Raw genomic sequence first — 17,722 nt, 5'->3', positions numbered from 1 at the left:
TAGTCGGTATAATGAGCGTCCTGCAGTGTCAACCCCCCCAGGACTCAAAGCAGTCCCCACACCTGCAGAGGGGCCCATAAACTCTTAGGGTCCTATTCCACGGGCCGAGGAGGACCCGATCAACGATGTAAACGAGCGGCGATCTGCTAGATCGCCGCTCGTTTACTGGGCCTATTCCACGGCCCGATGATCGTTGAGCGAGGTCTGCAAGGACGTCGTTACCGATGTCCTTGGAGCCCTTGCAGCAGCAGTAATACATTACCTGTCCAGGCTTCTCGCGCTGTCTTCATCCCCGGGTCCTGCGCGCTCTATCTTCTGAATAGCCGGTCAGCTGACAGGCCACACTCAGCCAATCACAGGCCGCGGCGGCCCGGCCTGTGATTGGCTGAGCGCTCCGTCAGCTGACCGGCAATTCTGAAGATAAAGCGCGCGGGACCCTGGGATGAAGACAGCGCAGAGAAGCCTGGAAAGGTAATGTATTACTGCTGCTGCTGCTGTCAAATCGTCGGTCGCCCACCGCGCACCGCTGTTCAACCGTAGCGATGCGCGGTGGGGGAACGATGATTTTAGGTCTGATCATCGGCTGATCGTTCTCTTTATTTCACCGAACGATTATCGGCCGAATCGGGCCAAATGGGGCCGATCCGGCCGATTATCGTTACTGTGGAATAGGGCCCTTAGCAACCACCTACTCCTCAACCACCCCACCCTAGGGCACAGTGTCTCAGAGCTGCCAAAGGGGGGACCGCACATATTGCCGGGACAGGTAAGCAAGTGGAGGACCCCATACAGCTTTTTGCTATGGGACCCCATGAATCCTAGTTACGCCCCTGCTATGGCAGCTAACATTATTAAAGGTCCAATACAGATAGGAAGCTGGTGGGTCACTAGACCTTACTTTAAAGCAAATGTACCCCTAGGTACATCGCTTTGTGTTTTTCACTTAAACAGAACAGAGCCGGCACCGGAATGCCAGTGGTCCTTTTTTATGAACCGCGGCCTGGTTTGCGCTCACGGTGCAAATCTATTTCCAAGCACCAGCCCGGCCCTCAGTATGACAAACAATGGAGCCACGTCACAGAGGGAAGGGGAGGTCGTCACAATGGCGGGTGGCGGGCCCGCCCCCAGTGCCGTTGCGGCATCCCAGGTTTTGTACTTAATGGTACATTTGCTTTAAGTAGTCACCCTTCTTGAACAATAAAATACAGTACTCAGATACCCCCAGGATTTAAGGTGGGGCAGAATAGTAGGACCAATCAGCAACATAAATTCTGATAAGTTGATATGAAATGTCAGAAGCAAAAGCTAATGGCAACTCATCATTAGATGTCACGTCACTGGCTGATGGGAGTGGTAATCTGGCCAAAATAATGTTTAGACAACAAATACATAACTGGACAACATAGACTAAAGCAGTGCTTCTTAAATTGTGAGGTTCCCGCTAGTTGTTGGTGAGGCCCAGCTGGGGAGCCAGGTGAAAGGCGGCCCTAGCATTATTTTCACCTTTTGAATGGACTTTGACCACAGATAGTGAGGCCCAGGCGCCCTCTTGGTCAGTCTGGGGAGGCCCAGGCATTGCCTTGGTCTGTTGGGTTAGGCTCCAAAAGAAAAAGTTTGAGAAGCACTGGACTAAAGTAATTATTTAACAGCAGGACCAAAAAAAATAATAGGTCAAGCTCTACAATACACCAGAGAAAATTCCAATATAAAATACTAAAACCCACATGAGCCAGACTGACAAAGCACAGCAGCAAAGCACTGGTAATATCGATAAAACCAATATTAGGCTATGTTCTTTTTAGGTAAAATAACAGCCCTTGTTTTTAAAATAATGACCATTATTTTATAATGGAGACGTAAATAATGATCACGATCAGTAACGGCCGTCACTATGAAACAAAGGCCGTCTTTTCGCCCAAAAAAGATGTTGGGAACATAGCCTAACACAGAAAGGACAAGACATAGACAAGACACATGGAGGTCAAACAAATTAAACAGTATCAATCAGAAAACACAAGGGGTGAGATTTATCATCATTGAACCCCTGGTGTGCACAGATTCTTATCTTATTTCTAAGACGTAAACCAGCCATAACCCCAGCTCGCCTCATGGGTTAGGGGGGTGGCCTGGCAAGGCAGGGGGAGGCGTGGTAGATCCATGCTATATAGCCAATGTCATATTTTTTTCACCAGGGTACCTTTTTTAAAGCATTTAAATACATTTTTTTAATTTTATTTATAACTAGAGTGGTTAGTATATTTAATGCAGTTTTCACATATTACATAAACCTTTAGGGCAATCAACTTTTTTAAGACAAATCAGTAAGAGGGGAAAAGGTATACAACTAAGAAGTAGACATTCCTTAAATTACCTTTACATCGGTTTCTGCTATTTGAAGCTGAATTGAAGGATTTCTCCCATATGACTTATCAAAGAAGAAAAACATTGTGGCGTTCTCATAATCAACCTAAAGTGTGTCAAAAGTATTACACGTTAATATTTTTTTATATTAAAGGAGTACTCCGGAGATCGAGAAAAAAGTTGCTTTAATAAAGTTACAGAGCTTTGCAACAAAACTTCATTATAATAAGTGTAGTTTTTTTATTCACATATACAACTCTGTTGACTGGCAGCAGAAAGGGTTGACAAGGCCTTTTCTGCTGCCACCAACGTTAGACAGCCCTGCAGTTCCCAATCCTCTGCTCTGATCAATCGCTGCTGCACAGCGCTATACAGATCAGAGTCCCATTTCCTCTGCTTCAATTCAAAAATAGCACCATCTGTCTCCATATGCTTTGTTATTGCAGCAGTGTTTTTTTTATAAACTTCTGTTTATTAAAGATTTTTCAAAAACATTTTTCAAAAACATTGTACAAAGACAGTCCAGTACAAAAGAATAATAGCACGACGCAAGAATCCATGCGAAAATACAGACACGATTTGTATATATGGAAATTTTCCAAAAAAGAAAAATGAACAAACACAGAAGCAGTCTGCTCCCATTGGAGCCTAAGGCAAAGGCAAGAAACTGGAATGTATCCAACTTGTGAGAGAACTGGTATCACATATCACTGAGTTACTGGGGGCCAATATGAGGGAGGCTGTACCCCACGTCTCACAGGGGTACAGACTCCCTCCTCTGGAGAATAGAATGAAAGATAGTAACCTGTGGGGGTGGACCTCAGTTTAATTTTCCAGTATTTATTTATATACTCTAAGATCTCGCCCCAGAACTGCTCCAATTTAGGACACGTCCACAGTCCGTGCCACAGGTCAGTGGCTACCTCTTTACACTTGAGGCATGCAGTTATGCGGTCCGGGAAATTTGGCGATGCAGGGAGGTTAAATCCGTATATCGCACTGTGGATTTTACGGAAATACGTCTCTCTCCATCGTTCATTCACAACACATTGTTTCACTTTCACCAACTCGGCACGAATCTTGTCACCAATGTTAGTGTCATTGGTAATGTCCTCCCACTTAGCAAAAAGACGAGATGATGACACCGTAAGGAAATCAATGCGGAAAATTCTGTATAAACCAGACAGAGAAACTAGTCGGGGTTCCGAACCCAATATATCATCAAAGGTATTATTAACAGCCTCCTTAGACACATACATCTTCCAGTCTGCTTTTACAGAAAGATAACACCTTAATAATTTTTAGAAAATGAGAGGGGGGTACCTCATAGGTCGTACGGAGTTCTAAAAAGGTCATCCACCTTTTTTCTGTTACATTCATCAAGTGCGCAGCTGTATTGATCTCTTTTTCCTTCCACAAGTTATATTGCCGGTCCTCTCTCCCATAAAGGCATCCTTTTAGTAACCAAGTAGGGGAGTCTTAGCAATTTTCTAGGTATTGCAGCAGTGTTAAAGCGAATGTACCATCAGGTACATTCGCTTTAACCCCTTAAGGACAGAGCCCAAAATGGCCTTAAGGACCTGAGCAAATTTCAGGAATATGACCTGTGTCACTTTATTCATTAATAACTTCGGGATGCTATTACCTATCCTGCTGATTCTGAGATTGTTTTCTCTTGACATGTTATACTTTATATATTTCTGGTCAAATTGAGTCGATACTTACAGCCTATGGGTGGGTTCACAATACGGAATTCTCGTGGATAAACTCCGCGGAATTCCGTTGGCTGTCCGCGCGCACGGCCGCGCACCTTTCCGCTGGCTCCATAGACATAGACATGTCACTTCTTTCAACGGATAGCGGAATACACCGGCCCATAGAGTGGTGTCGCGCGCGCGGACAGCCGACGGAATTCCTCAGAGTTTATCCGCGAGAATTCTGTAGTGTGAACCCACCCTTTCTTTATAAAAAAAAAAACTAAATAATGTGAAAAATTTAGAAAAAAATGCATTTTTTAACTTTGAAATTTTCTGCTTGTAAGGAAAATGGTTTTGCCACATAAATTAGATATTGAATAGGTTGGCAGCATTTTTTTAACTTGCCTTCAATTTTTTATGACAATAGAAATTCACAAGAATTTCAGATTTTTCAAGGGACCGGTTCACATTTGAAGTGTATTTGAGGGGACTGTATGTTATAAAGGCCCACAAAGCACCCCATTTCAGAAGCTGCACCCCCCCAAACTGTTCAAAATCAATTCCAGAAAGTTTTAACCCTTTAGGTAAGTCACAGAAATAAAAGCTAAGTTGTGTGAGAAACATATGTGGCCATGTGTTTCACTCAACCACAAGCCTCAGATATAAAGGAGCGCCTAGTGAATTTTGAAGCCTCTATTACAATTGGCCAATTTTCAAAGTACCACTTAAGGTTGGCAGAGGCTCTTGGGTGCCAAAACATAACAAACACCCCTAAATGGACACCATTTAGGAAACTACACTCCTTAAAGATTGTAACAAGAGGTGTAGCAAACATATGGACCCCACTAGTGACAGACACAAATGTGAAACAATGTGCTGTGAAAATGAAAAATTGTAATTTTCTCCACAAAAAAAATTGGTGCAACTTACAATTTTTCATATTCACAAGGGATTAAAAGAAAAAATAATGGAATTCCGCCGATTTTGCTCAGTGTGAACATACCGTAATTATTTTGCGTATGTCCCTTTTAGAAAAAAAAATCAAATGCGGCCATAATCATAAGCCTGAAAATACAATGGCGCTCAGAAGCCAAAGTGAGCGCCATGTGCATTTGAGGTCTACATTAGGACATGCCATTGGCGACAGTTGCTGACATTGTCGAGAACGCCCAAAAACTATACTACCCAAAAATATATTTAGGGGTGTAGGGTGCATGAGCATTTCTAAAATTTATTTTCCTGGACTGAATGTGGGTGAAAAGTAGAAATACCAAATTTCACACTGCTCAACTGTCAGGCCAGTATGACTTTCCACATCGGTCCGTGATGCCGAAATGGAAAGTCTGCCCTCCACTAATTATGCAGTGTATGTCTCCTATAGAAAAAAAAATTAGATGAGCGACCCAATACTAGACCCATATGTAGCGCGGGACCCCAAAATGGGGTCATCTTGGCTGCATTGACGGGGGGCCATCTCTGGGATCTAGTAAAAGAGCACTTGGGATGTTGGACCAAATATTGTTCGGCAAAGATGTTTGTTTGCGTCACCATCAAATTGACAAAGGCCTTAAAAAATCTAATTCACTGAGGCCGGTAGGGTCAATTTGGATTCCAGAGCGACCAAAAAACTCCGGAATCTGTGGCTCGTGGGTGTCAAGGACTGGGGTCCAGGTGGGGTCAGTTGAGGGGCCTTGTGGGGTTTCCTGGGGCCTAGTCCTGGGGGCTCATCACTAGATGATGAGGAGGAGGAGTGGGAGGAAGAGAAAGGAAGAAGGAACGAGGGATCATCCTCTTCTCCCTCAGTGGATGTCTCAGAATCAGAGGCAATAAACATGTATGCCTCCTCTGCTGAGAAAACCCTGCAGGCCATTTTATTGTGTAGGGATGTGTACAGTAGGTGAGAGTCAGCAGGCAGAGAGGAGGAGGCAAGGGGGAGAGATGAGGAGGCACGGGCCAGAGAGGGAATCAGTGGGCAGAGGTGGCAGCAGGGGGAAGAGAGGGAGGCAATGGGCAGAGAGGAGGAGGCAAGGGGCAGAGAGGGAATCAGTGTGTAGAGAAGACGTGGCAGCAAGGGGCAGAGAGAAAGAGGCAAAGGGGAGAGATGAGTAGGTAGGGGCCAGAGAGGGAAATTAGTGGGCAGAGAGGAGGTGGCGGCAAGGGGCAGGGAGGGAGTCAGTGGGTAGAGAGGAGTAGGCAAGTGGCAGAAAGGAAAGAGGAGAAAAGGGGACACAGAAAGCTGCACAGATGCTGGATCTCTCTGCAGCTGTACCACCAACGAGGCACAGAGGTGACAAGGGGTAGAGCAGCACAGTGATCAGCCAGGCAGCGCTGGGCACCGCTGGCTGAACAGGGTACAGACAGGTCACAGGGGAGGACTTGGACACAGGGGTGGGAGGAGCAGAGGGCAGACACAGGGGTGGAAGGAGAATGGCAGGGGATCAGGGATGGGCACAGGGGAGGAGGTAGATACTGGGGGAGAAGGGAGGAGGAGAGAGCAGACCTGGGCGGGAGGAGGATGGCAGCGGATTAGGGATGGGCACAGTTGAGGAGGCAGCTACTGAGGGAGGATAAGAGGGCAGACACAGCGGTGAGAGAAGGATGGCAGGGGAACAGGGATGGGCACAGAGGATGGGCAGAGGGGAGGAGGAGAGGGCAGACACAGGGGTAGGTGGAGGATGGCAGGGGATCAGGAATGGGTGCAGGGGATCAGGGATGGGCACAGGGGACGAGGCAGCTACTGGGGGAGAAGGAGAAGGCAGACACAGGGGTGGGAGGAGGATGGCAGGGGATCAGGGATGGGCACGGGAAGGAGGCAGTTACTGGGAGGGAGGGAGAGAGGAGGAGAGGGCAGGCACAGGGGTGGGAGAAGGATGGTAGGGGATCAGGGATGGGCACAGGGGAGAAGGCAGCTACTGGTGGAGAAGAGAGAAGGAAGACAGAGGGGTAGGAAGAGGATGGCAGGGGATTAGGGATGGGCATAGGGGAGGAGGCAGATAGAGAGGGCAGACACGGGTGGGAGGAGGATGGCAGGGGATCAGAGATGGGCACAGGGAAGGAGGCAGCTAGAGAGGGCAGACACAGGGGTGGGAGGAGGATGGCAGGGGATCAGGGATGGGCACAGGGGTGGTAGGAGGATGGCAGGGAATCAGGGATGTGCACAGGGTAGAAGGCAGCTACTGGGAGGGAGAGAGGAAGGGAGGGCAGACACAGGGGTGGGAGGAGGATGCAGGGGATCAGGGATGAGCACAGGGGAGGTGGCAGACACAGAGGGGGAAGTTCTCCATACACTGTGCCACCAACAATGGGAGGCTCAGAGGGCACAAGGGGGACACTGAGGGGGCACAGTAGGCACAGAGACAGACGACGGTGCACAGGGACTCTCTCTGCTCACCTTTCCTGACAGGAATGAGATGAGCAAAGAGAGTTAAATATTTTAGAATTCCCAATTCGTCTGTGAGTGGTCGGTGCGTGGCCATTGGCCACTCACCTGCCAACCACGGGTGATCGGGAACAGAGTGGTTGTCTCTTGGAGGAAGTAGCCAAGTGATTTTTTTTATTATTATTTCATACAACCCCATAAAGTTCTATAAGAAATTGTTCTGTTTCTACTTACCCAAACAATTATGTATTGAGGTGACTGAGAAACAGGAAATACCACATCAATGATAGCAGATTCTGGAATTGTGTAGTTTTGCAGTGTTTCATTGCCATGTATACCACCAATAAGTTCTGGTGTTATTTTGACAGAAACTATTTTACTTCTTTCCTCCTTAGTTAAGTTTTTATTGTCAATCCTTTGTATCAGAACCTAAAAACAAAAACAAAAGTAATTAAGACAAAGATCAGGACAACGATTGAAGAACCAATCATCGGCTGATCGTGGTCGTTCAACATTTTAAAAATCATAGGACGCTGGCCTCACATCACTACATGTAATAGTTATGCGTGGCCAATGGCTGATGACAGTATAAAGAAAATAATAAAGATTATACTTACCTGTCCAGGCTCCCTGGTGTCCTGTCTTTTCCCTGTGTTGGCTGCTCACCACAGTCATCGCTGAAGCTTCTGAGTTCATCTCTAAAGTGACAAACAGCTCAACCAATTACTAGCCACGGTGCTGCCCTATCTCAGTCAGTGATTAGCTTCAGAAATGGCTTCAGAAGTTTCAGCGGCAGTGAAAAGGCTGGACGATACTGGGGGAGCCTGGACAGGTAAGTATATACTTTATTATTTTCTAAATAAAGCAGGGGCTGCACAGACATTGCTAACAATTATGTATGGCGATGCAGCGTCAATTGCACAATAAATGCTGTTATCTCATAACTTATGGCAAATAAAGGGTTTTGCTTTTTCTTTTTTTTTGGCCCTTCTACTACTGGAAAATAATTTTATATTATGGTTACCTTCAGTAAATTTAATGGTTTGATGAATTTATGTGAATCAAAGCATTTTAGTAGTGGGCCCATAATCACCCAGGACCCCATAGCAATGGCCTAGTCCACCTCTATGGTTCATCTGCCATTGTTTTTGACAATCAATTCATTACTTAGAAAATGTAAATAAATAGTACCTTGAAAGTGAAATTTCTACCCGGTACAAAGCCGTTTGGTTGACCAACCTGTATAAGGTTGTATTCAGAATTCACATTTTGCACCCTGGATGATTTACTTACTACAATACCTGTACATGAGAGAGATTTTAAATTAAAAAGTTATTATGCAAAGATAATTTCAATAATCATGATTAACCCTTTCACAACCATAGGTCATTGATGTGTCATTTGGACCTCAGCTATGGGATCAAAATGATCCCATAGGCTGAAGTCCCTATCTCTGCTCCCTCCCCTCACTCCCCTGCCACTGTCACAGGCTTGTAAAAGCAGCCGGGGAGAGAGGGGCTCTCTCACCGCCCTCCCTTCTCTCTCCTTCCGCCCCTCTCTCCTTCCGGCTTCCACAGCAAGGACACAGGAGGCTGTGAATCTAAAGGCCCTTTTACACGACTCGATTATCGTCCGTATTAGGCCGATAATCGCTTTGTGTAATAGAGGACAACAATCAGCCGACATGCACGATGTTGGTTAATCGTTGTTATTCAACAGGATGAAACGGCGACGATCAGCCTGGCAAAAATCTGCTGTTGACGCTCCATCTAATAGGAGCGTTGGCAGCAGACCACCGCTGTCTTCTATGGGCATCTGACAATCGCCCGGGGAGCTCCCCCTGCAGCTCCCCGCACCGCCCATGGCTCAAACCCGCTCCTCCTCGCTCACTGTCGGTGCGCGCAAGAGTGCCGGCAGCGGGCGGAAGCACAAGGAGCAAGCGAGCGCTGACTTGACAGGTCGGTGCTCGCTTGCTCTCCACATCGCCCCGTTTAATAGGGGCTTAAGGCTCTCATGAGTCAGTCTCAAAGAATTTGGTATAGACCTTGATGTTTTATGCCTGAGGAAGCTACGACCCCTAAAGTATGTGCCTGCCATGCCCCCTGCCCACACATCAGACAGTTGTAAATCCTCAAAAAGTTTTTGTGCAAACTGGCCAAACTGCACAATAAATTGCAATGATTTTAATGATAAATGCCCTCTATAATGAATTCCTTTGAATTACCTGTGACTTCTTCAGCTACTGAAGCTGTTATTTCCAAATATTGCCAATATAATATATTCTGAATTTCTGCATGTGTGAAACTGAAGTTTATGGACCCTGAAATCTAAGAGATAAAAAAACATATTACTATATGCAATCACTTAAAGCATGGGTCTCAAACTAGCGGCCCGCGGGCCAACTGCGGCCCTCGAGATACAAGTGTGCGGCCCCCACCTCAATGGTAAGTTTACTGTAAGTGTGGCCCGGGGTCGCCCCCTCCCCCGCCCCTCCTCCCGGGCTCTGGCAGAAACACAGCACATCTATCTTCTATTTGTAGTTACATGTGCAGTGCTGTGCAGCTCTCTGCCGGAGCGCCTCGGCCCCCCTCCTCCCACAGCGCTCAGCTCCACTCCTGCGCGGCGCCGGAGCATGACGTCACCCGGACAGCACGTCCAGCCAATCAGTAAGGGGATGTGCGGCCTGGGTGAAGTCAGGCCCCGTCAGCCCTCAGGTAAGAGTACTCTTGGCAAGGGGTGATAGTGGTGTGTGGGGGAGGGCTGGGGGTGATAGTGGTGTGGGGGGGAGGGCGGGGGTGATAGTGGTGTGGGGGGGAGGGCTGGGGGTGATAGTGGTGTGGGGGGGAGGGCTGGGAGTGATAGTTCTGTGTGTGGGTGGGAGGGCTGGGAGTGATAGTTCTGTGTGTGGAGGAGGGCTGGGAGTGATAGTTCTGTGTGTGGAGGAGGGCTGGGAGTGATAGTTCTGTGTGTGGAGGAGGGCTGGGAGTGATAGTTCTGTGTGTGGGTGGGAGGGCTGGGAGTGATAGTTCTGTGTGTGGAGGAGGGCTGGGGGTGATAGTTCTCTGTGGGGGGAGGGCTGGGGGTAATAGTTCTCTGTGGGGGGAGGGCTAGGGGTGATAGTGGTGTGGGTGGGAGGGCTGGGAGTGATAGTTCTGTGTGTGGAGGAGGGCTGGGGGTGATAGTTCTCTGTGGGGGGAGGGCTGGGGGTGATAGTTCTCTGTGGGGGGGAGGGCTGGGAGAAATAGTTCTGTGGGGGGGAGGGCTGGGAGTGATAGTTCTGTGTGTGGAGGGCTGGGAGTGATAGTTCTGTGTGGAGGAGGGCTGGGAGTGATAGTTCTGTGTGGAGGAGGGCTGGGGGTGATAGTTCTCTGTGGGGGGGGGGGGGGGCTGGAAATGATAGTACTGTGTGAGAAGAGGGTATGAACCTGAACTCTCTGCTTCTGTTTCCCGCTGTCTGCCTGCTCCGTGGAGAGGGTGGATACAGCCGGAGGACCGCCTGAAAACTGGGATACAGCCTATGGCTATGGCTGTATCCCAGTTTTCCAGGCGGTCCTCAGGCTGTATCCACGGAGCAGGCAGACATTGGGAAACAGAAGCAGAGAGTTCAGGTTCATACAAACCCGAACCTCGGCCAGTTCGCTCATCTCTAATGATAACAACCAAAAAAATAATGAATGTATATTGCAAACTTGCTGTATTTCACATCTACTGTTGATTTCGATATTGAAAGTTATAAGAACAGTAACACTTTAACTGTAAGGATGAAGTTGCACAAGTGGCCGAAGTTGCATGTGCCTAAAACCAAACCCTTATGCTGTGGCCAATGGCCACACAATATAGTCATTAATCATGTGTCCAGCCACCTGTGTGGCTTTATCTGTAAAGATAGTGTTAAAGGGGTACTCCAGCAAAAAAATGTTTTCTTTCATATCATTGGTGTCAGAAGGTTATATAGATTTGTAATTTACTTCTATTTAAAAATCTCAAGTCTTCCAGTACTTATCGGCTGCTGTGTGTCATGCCGGAACTGGCATTTTTCTTTCTTTCCAGTCTGACACAGCGCTCTCTGCTGCCACCTCTGTCAATGCCAGGAACTGTCCAGAACAGTAGTAAATCCCCATAGAAAACCTGTCCTGCTTTGGACCTCATTAAGGTAGTGTATTACATCTAGAGATGAGCCGAAGCGCTCATCTAAGTAAAGTGAATCGCTCCATTTGATCAGCGCTCCACTCATCAAGCCGCCGCAATTCCAGCGATGTTCCGCTCCCTGCCGCACTGCTCCAGGTGGCAGGGGAAAGCTGGATCCAATCCTGGGAAACTGGGAGAAGTTTCCTAGGATTGAAACCAGCTTTTTTCGGCATCCTGGGAGGAGTGGCAGGAAGCGGAGCAGTGCAGGAATCCCGGAGGCGTGATCAGCAGAGCGCCGATCAAATGAAGCGATTCGCTTCTCTTAGATGAGCGCTTCTGCTCATCTCTAATTACATCTCATTTAGTGGGGGTGCAAATTGCATTAAGGGAGCACAGTTTAATACAACCTCATAAGGTGAGGTACAGTGCATTATACCTCCATTTATTCAAATGAGAAGAGGGTAATAAGATGCTGCCACATGCTAGCACTTACCTGGTAAGTTTTGCTAATTTCAGTTAAAACTTCTCGATAAAATTGTAACTTCAAAGATACTGTTACAGTGCCATTTATGGGTCTGCCATAGAAGTACCTTAGACAGAAGAGTAACTCAGATCAGATGCAAGGGTGATATTATTAGAGATCCTTTATGCCTCTTATAGCTCTGCACTATTTTTTATGTCTAAATGGAAATATTTATAAAGTAGTTTAAAAAACAGTCATGGTAAACACACAGCATCCTCACTTAACCTCTTTAACATTGCTGTGCTAAGCACACTGCATCCGCCCCTGCAAGGAAGGGGTTAAGTGACTTAATCAAGTGCACTCAGTACAGCAAGTGGAGGACAGTCTGGCCCTCAGGAGGTTAACCTTAACCTGCTGGGACCAGACAGTTATCAGTTATTTGAATAGATTCCGCATACACCTTTCAAAATGAAGGGTGTTCTGCTCCTACCTTTTTTTTTTCTTCTCCTTTTTGTTTTTCAAACATTGGTATCCTGAAGACTATGATGGATCTAGTGGACTACGCCGATGACCGGAAGATTTTTTATTTAAATAAAAATTGTCAAAAAAGGGGTGTGGGTGTTTATTTCAATGAAAACATTTTTCTAGTGTGTATTGTCTTTTTTTAAGCACTTCATAGGTGCTCTGATAGACAGCATTCATCACTAAGCTGAGGCTTAGTGTTAGCCTGTAAAATGGCTAACACTAAACCCCACCTTATTACCCCACTACCCACTGCCACAGGGTACCAATAGCTTTGAAGCATCCTGGTCTAGGAGGTAGCAGGCTGGGAAAAACCAAGATGGCCCTTCCAACCCTGGCATTACTAGGCTGCTGCTGCTGTTTTGTTTTATGCCTGGTTGGTTATGGAAAGAGGTGGAATCCCATTTGCTATTTTTGTTTTTTAATTATATATATTTTTTTAATTTACAAAAATAATTTTAACGTCTGTATGCATTAAGAAGACAAAATAAAACACTGCAGTTTTTAACTTGCTTATTCAAGCCAAATAGCTATGGTGTGCAGTAAAAGTAGATGTTTTGGGTAGGGAACTGGCAGGAGTGCAGAGGGAGGAAAGTAGGCAGGGTGGAAGAACTGTGATAAAGAACTGAGGGACGGCAATGCATTCTGGAACTTGTAGTACTGAACAATTGCTCAACCAGGAAGTACAACCACGAAATACAGAACTCCGACCCCTGCCCCCCCCCCCCCCCCCCAAAAAAAAAAAAAAAAATGGTAGGTTCAGAACTGGAGGGGACAGGTATGCAATACTATCTGCATCTGCAGCATGTTTATTTTGTTACCTAACATCAGAGCACTCCTTTAGTCTATGTAAACACAACGTGAAGGAACGGCCGGTCTCTGCACAGATCATCCCAGCCGGTACTGCAGTACCGGCCATATGATCTTTTTGGCTGTAGTGTTCTGATGCAGGCTCATTAGGGCGTGCCCGCATCAGAACTCCCCATAGGACACAATGAAGCAAGTAGCCGGAGCCGCTTGCTTCATTGTGTGAACTGACAGGGTTTCCTACGGCCGCAATTTACAGAATTGCGGCCGCAGAAAACTGACATGTCAGTTCTTTGCAGCGCCGCACGGGATCCCGGCCGGAGCGTATACGATGTGTATACACTCCGGCCGGGATCCCATTAAGGTAGAGGCAGTGTTCCACTCCGTACAAAGTACGTCCGTTGTTGCCGAACATAGCCTTAAGCTAGACAGTTTGATATTCCTTAACAAATTTTGCTCATACTTAGATTGTCTAGTCTAGGTTTATGCTGTTTAGGGACACTGTAAAATGCTATGTCAGACATTAGCCTAAGGTCCTTTAGAAACAGGGATGTATGACATATAATATACTTACCGATATTCATGACTTACAAGCAATAAAAAGCCTAAAGGGTTGACAGTAGGCTATCAGATTGTTATTGGACTATATGACTTACTTTGCTTTGACTGTCCCAGTAAGGTTGAGTTTCTTTGGATGTATGTAGAATAATGGAACATCCAGCGTTACATCAAATTTTGGTGAAACTGTAATTTCATGAAACAAAACAAAAACTATAACATGTAAACTATACAGCAAGCATCATAATAGAGATTGTACACCATCGGCAATGTCACTGATGTTTAAGATCCATGCCATTAAGGGAATCCAGAAATATTTATAATACCATTGAAATGACTTCAGCTAGAAACCTCCCCTACCCACCCTCTTATTGGAAAGCTCCTTCTTGTACTACCTACCATAGTCAGCAACAGAGAAGTACACATTTCTCATAAATCCCTAGAAGAATAGAAAAAACAAAGGCGTTGCATTTAAAATATGTTAAAACTTAATAGATGTAGTAAAAATCATAAGGATCCACCCCAGCTAAAAGTAGCTCTACTATCTATAAGATTGTACAGTATATAAGAAACTGAACCGATTCATTGCATGGGTGACAATTGTTGGTGGACTGCTAAACAGATAAAAGGGTGGGTGCACCGTAAATTAGCTATTCCACAGTAAGGGACCCATATAATGTTCTTTTACATGGGACTTTTAGCCATTTGTATCTACCCCTGTATATACATATAGACATATAAACAAAAAAAAGAGCAGGAAATACTCCATTTTCCAGTTAAGCCCCAATCTCCACAGCCCAAAATACTCGTTTCTTCAGTCATTTATCTCAATATAAATGCAGCATAATAGTTTATTTACTGAAAAAACAGTAAGACTATGAACTGCTAAAGCCAGATGTGATGATTAACCCTTTGAGGACCAGGCCCAAAATGACCCAGTGGACCGCGCAAATTTTCATTTTTGTGTTTCTGTTTTTCCCTCCTCCCCTTCTAAGAGCTCTAGCACTCTCAGTTTTCTATCTACAGGCCATGTAAGTGCTTGTTTGTTACAGGAATAGTTGTACTTTGTAATGGCGTCTTTCATTCTACCATGACATGTATGATGGAACCCCAAAATTATTATTTATGATTTATTTATTATTTATTTATTTATTAACTTTTTTTTATATATAATGTAACAAGAAAATCGGTAATCCGCGCACTTTTTCCCTTCTTTTCGTCTACGCCGTTAGTGATGGCGCTTGTTATATTTTAATAGATCAGACAATTACGCACGCTTTGATATAGTATATGTTTATTTATTTTTATTTGTTTTATTTGTATAATGGGAAAGGGGGGTGATTTGAACTTTTATTGGGGGAGGGGCTTTGGGGTAGTGTAATAATGATTTTTACTTTTTTTTTTACGTCCCTTTTAAGTCCCTTTGGGGGTCTTTTACATTCATTTATTAGATTATTCACACTGATCATTGCTATGTCATAGGCATAGCATTGATCAGTGTGATAGGCGATGTGCTTATTGAGCCTGCCTGTGCAGGCTCAGTAAGCAGATCGCCGATCGGACCACACAGAGGCAGGTGAGAGACCTCCGGCGGTCCGTTACAACGATCGGGACCCCCACAGTCACACTGCGGGGGTCCCAATCGTTATGTGACAGGAGACTCCCCCTGTCACTTACACTTAAATGCTGCAGTCTCGCTGTGTATGCGGCGTTTATGGGGTTAATGACACGCTGCAGCGCGATCGCTGCAGCCTGTCATTAACGGTGAGAGACAGGCTGCTCACTGCAGCCCGCCCACACCTCATAGGTCAGGACGTAACGGTGCGCCCAGGGTCGTCTGGGCACAGACTTCCAGGGCGTACCGGTACGTCCTTGGTCGTCTAGGGGTCAAAGGGGTATTCCACTCAAACGTAACTTTTGATATGTTGCTGCTCATGGTGAGACTAACAATCCCTTCCATACTTGCTATTATCTATTCAGCCTCCTTCCCCCAGTTCTCAGCTGCTGCTTTCTCTGGAAGACACAAAAATCTGTGTGTGAGCCTTTCTCTCTGTCTCCCCCTCCTTCCCCCTCTCTTCTGAGACAGCTGATGTAAACAAGTCCCTGGCAGGCTTTATCTGCAACATTGTAGCTTCTTTGTAATGCCCGGAAGATTAATCACAGTGAGTTCATTGGCAACCTGATCTCAGATTAACCCTCCCAGCATTGTGTGTGTGAGACATCCTATTGAATTAAGGGACAGGTGGAATGGGCTTCACAATGCGGACTCCACTTGAAATTCCACACTGATCTCATAGTATGAACATACCCTAAGGCTGGAAACACACTCAGCAGTTTTTCTGGAAAACTGCCACAGGTTTTCAGAAATGAAAGAGCTGAGCTTTCTAAGAACGCTTAGGTATAAATCTATAATGACTTGCAAAATAAACTACTTACATCACATGTTGCTTGTATGTTCCAAATACCCAGCATGGGGCTCTTAGAAAGTGAAAACTCAGTTGAAACAACCCCTAGATCTGACTTCATACCCAGGCTAAGCTGGACAGTGTTATTTCCAGGATCCTATAATTACAGAATAAAAATATTTTACTATAAAAACATTGTTGACATTTTGCGGCTTTCACTTCTTTACTGATCCTGTAGATGAAATCACTACTTTTATGATCAAGTTGTTTGTAAGGGACATAGCCATGCTGCACATACTGTATAGAGTGCATATCATAGGGCGTTTAAATAACAATTTCCTTAGCATTCTCACTAGTCTGTACAGTAAAGTAGTTCTAGTATAGTCATTTTGTCAATATCTCTTTACTCTTAAAGGCTATGTTCACACTACGTAAAAGTACGGCCGTTGTTACCATCGACATTGCCTTATTTTCTATGGGATCTCGGCCAGAGCGTATACACATCGTATATGCTCTGGCCGGGATCCCGTGCGGCGCCGCAAAGAACTGACATGTCAGTTTTCTGCGGCCGCAATTCAGTGTATTGCTGCTGTAGGTAAGCCTGTCAGTTCACACAATGAAGCGAGCGGCTCTGGTCTCTTTACGTTGTGTGAACATAGCCTAAGGGTGCATTCACACGTACAGGATCTGCAGCAGATTTGAAGCTGCAGATTCAAAGCAAATCAATTTTGGGCCATCAAATCTGCTACGGATCTGCCGGAGATTCAAATCTGCGCCATCAAATCTGCTGCAGATCCTGTACGTGTGAACGCACGCTAAAATCTTCGGGCACAGAATGCACATCACTACGTGTAATAGCAATAGGCGGCCGACAGCTGTTGATTGCACAAACACCTTATACCTTACCTCTCCCCACTACCGAACAGAAGACTGGGAGCGGGAAGAGGTGAGACTTAGTATCAGGTGTTACTGTCCGATTATCAGGCCGTCTAATAGGTCCAGTAAACGAGCGCCGATCAAGCAGAACCGGAACCCCGCTGGAGCGGGGGAGGTGAGAACATGTTACTTCTTTTATCCTCCCCAGCACTCTGCTAAAAATCACCTTAGCCCAGAGTTCCCACCAGTACTTGTATGATAACAAAAAAAAAAATGCAATATTATTTGGATGTACCGTAATCACAAGATCCACATTTCCTTTATGTGGCTTCAAATCAAGATTTACAGAGATTATCCTGATTTTGACACTTTCGCCAGCCGTGTACACTGGTTTGTCAGTTTGAATGAGCACAGACATAGACTTCAGATCAACATAGATCATTGCCGATTCTGAGAAGACCGATGTGTTCTGAACCAATCCATTCACAATCAGCGTATAAAAATTAGACGCCAAATTATTTTTGAC

The 17,722-nt window shown here is 45.7% G+C and overlaps 1 protein-coding gene across 1 annotated transcript in view; it reads right to left on the bottom strand.

Moving 5' to 3' along the window:
• The window catches only part of LOC138795180 (CD109 antigen-like), a 70,208-nt gene that overhangs the window by 47,750 nt on the left and 4,736 nt on the right, over window positions 1–17,722 (bottom strand). Inside the window, exons 5-13 of the mRNA XM_069974173.1 lie at window positions 17,492–17,722; window positions 16,352–16,477; window positions 14,315–14,354; window positions 14,014–14,101; window positions 12,059–12,155; window positions 9,662–9,764; window positions 8,629–8,738; window positions 7,672–7,866; window positions 2,372–2,467 (exon numbers count right to left, since the gene is read on the bottom strand). Coding sequence (XP_069830274.1) covers window positions 2,372–2,467; window positions 7,672–7,866; window positions 8,629–8,738; window positions 9,662–9,764; window positions 12,059–12,155; window positions 14,014–14,101; window positions 14,315–14,354; window positions 16,352–16,477; window positions 17,492–17,722 — 1,086 coding nt within the window. The remainder of the gene's footprint in view (window positions 1–2,371; window positions 2,468–7,671; window positions 7,867–8,628; window positions 8,739–9,661; window positions 9,765–12,058; window positions 12,156–14,013; window positions 14,102–14,314; window positions 14,355–16,351; window positions 16,478–17,491) is intronic.

The sequence above is a fragment of the Dendropsophus ebraccatus genome, chromosome 6 (genome assembly GCF_027789765.1).
Source record: "Dendropsophus ebraccatus isolate aDenEbr1 chromosome 6, aDenEbr1.pat, whole genome shotgun sequence".
NCBI lineage: Eukaryota > Metazoa > Chordata > Amphibia > Anura > Hylidae > Dendropsophus > Dendropsophus ebraccatus.
This window is presented reverse-complemented; position numbering and strand designations above follow the sequence as displayed.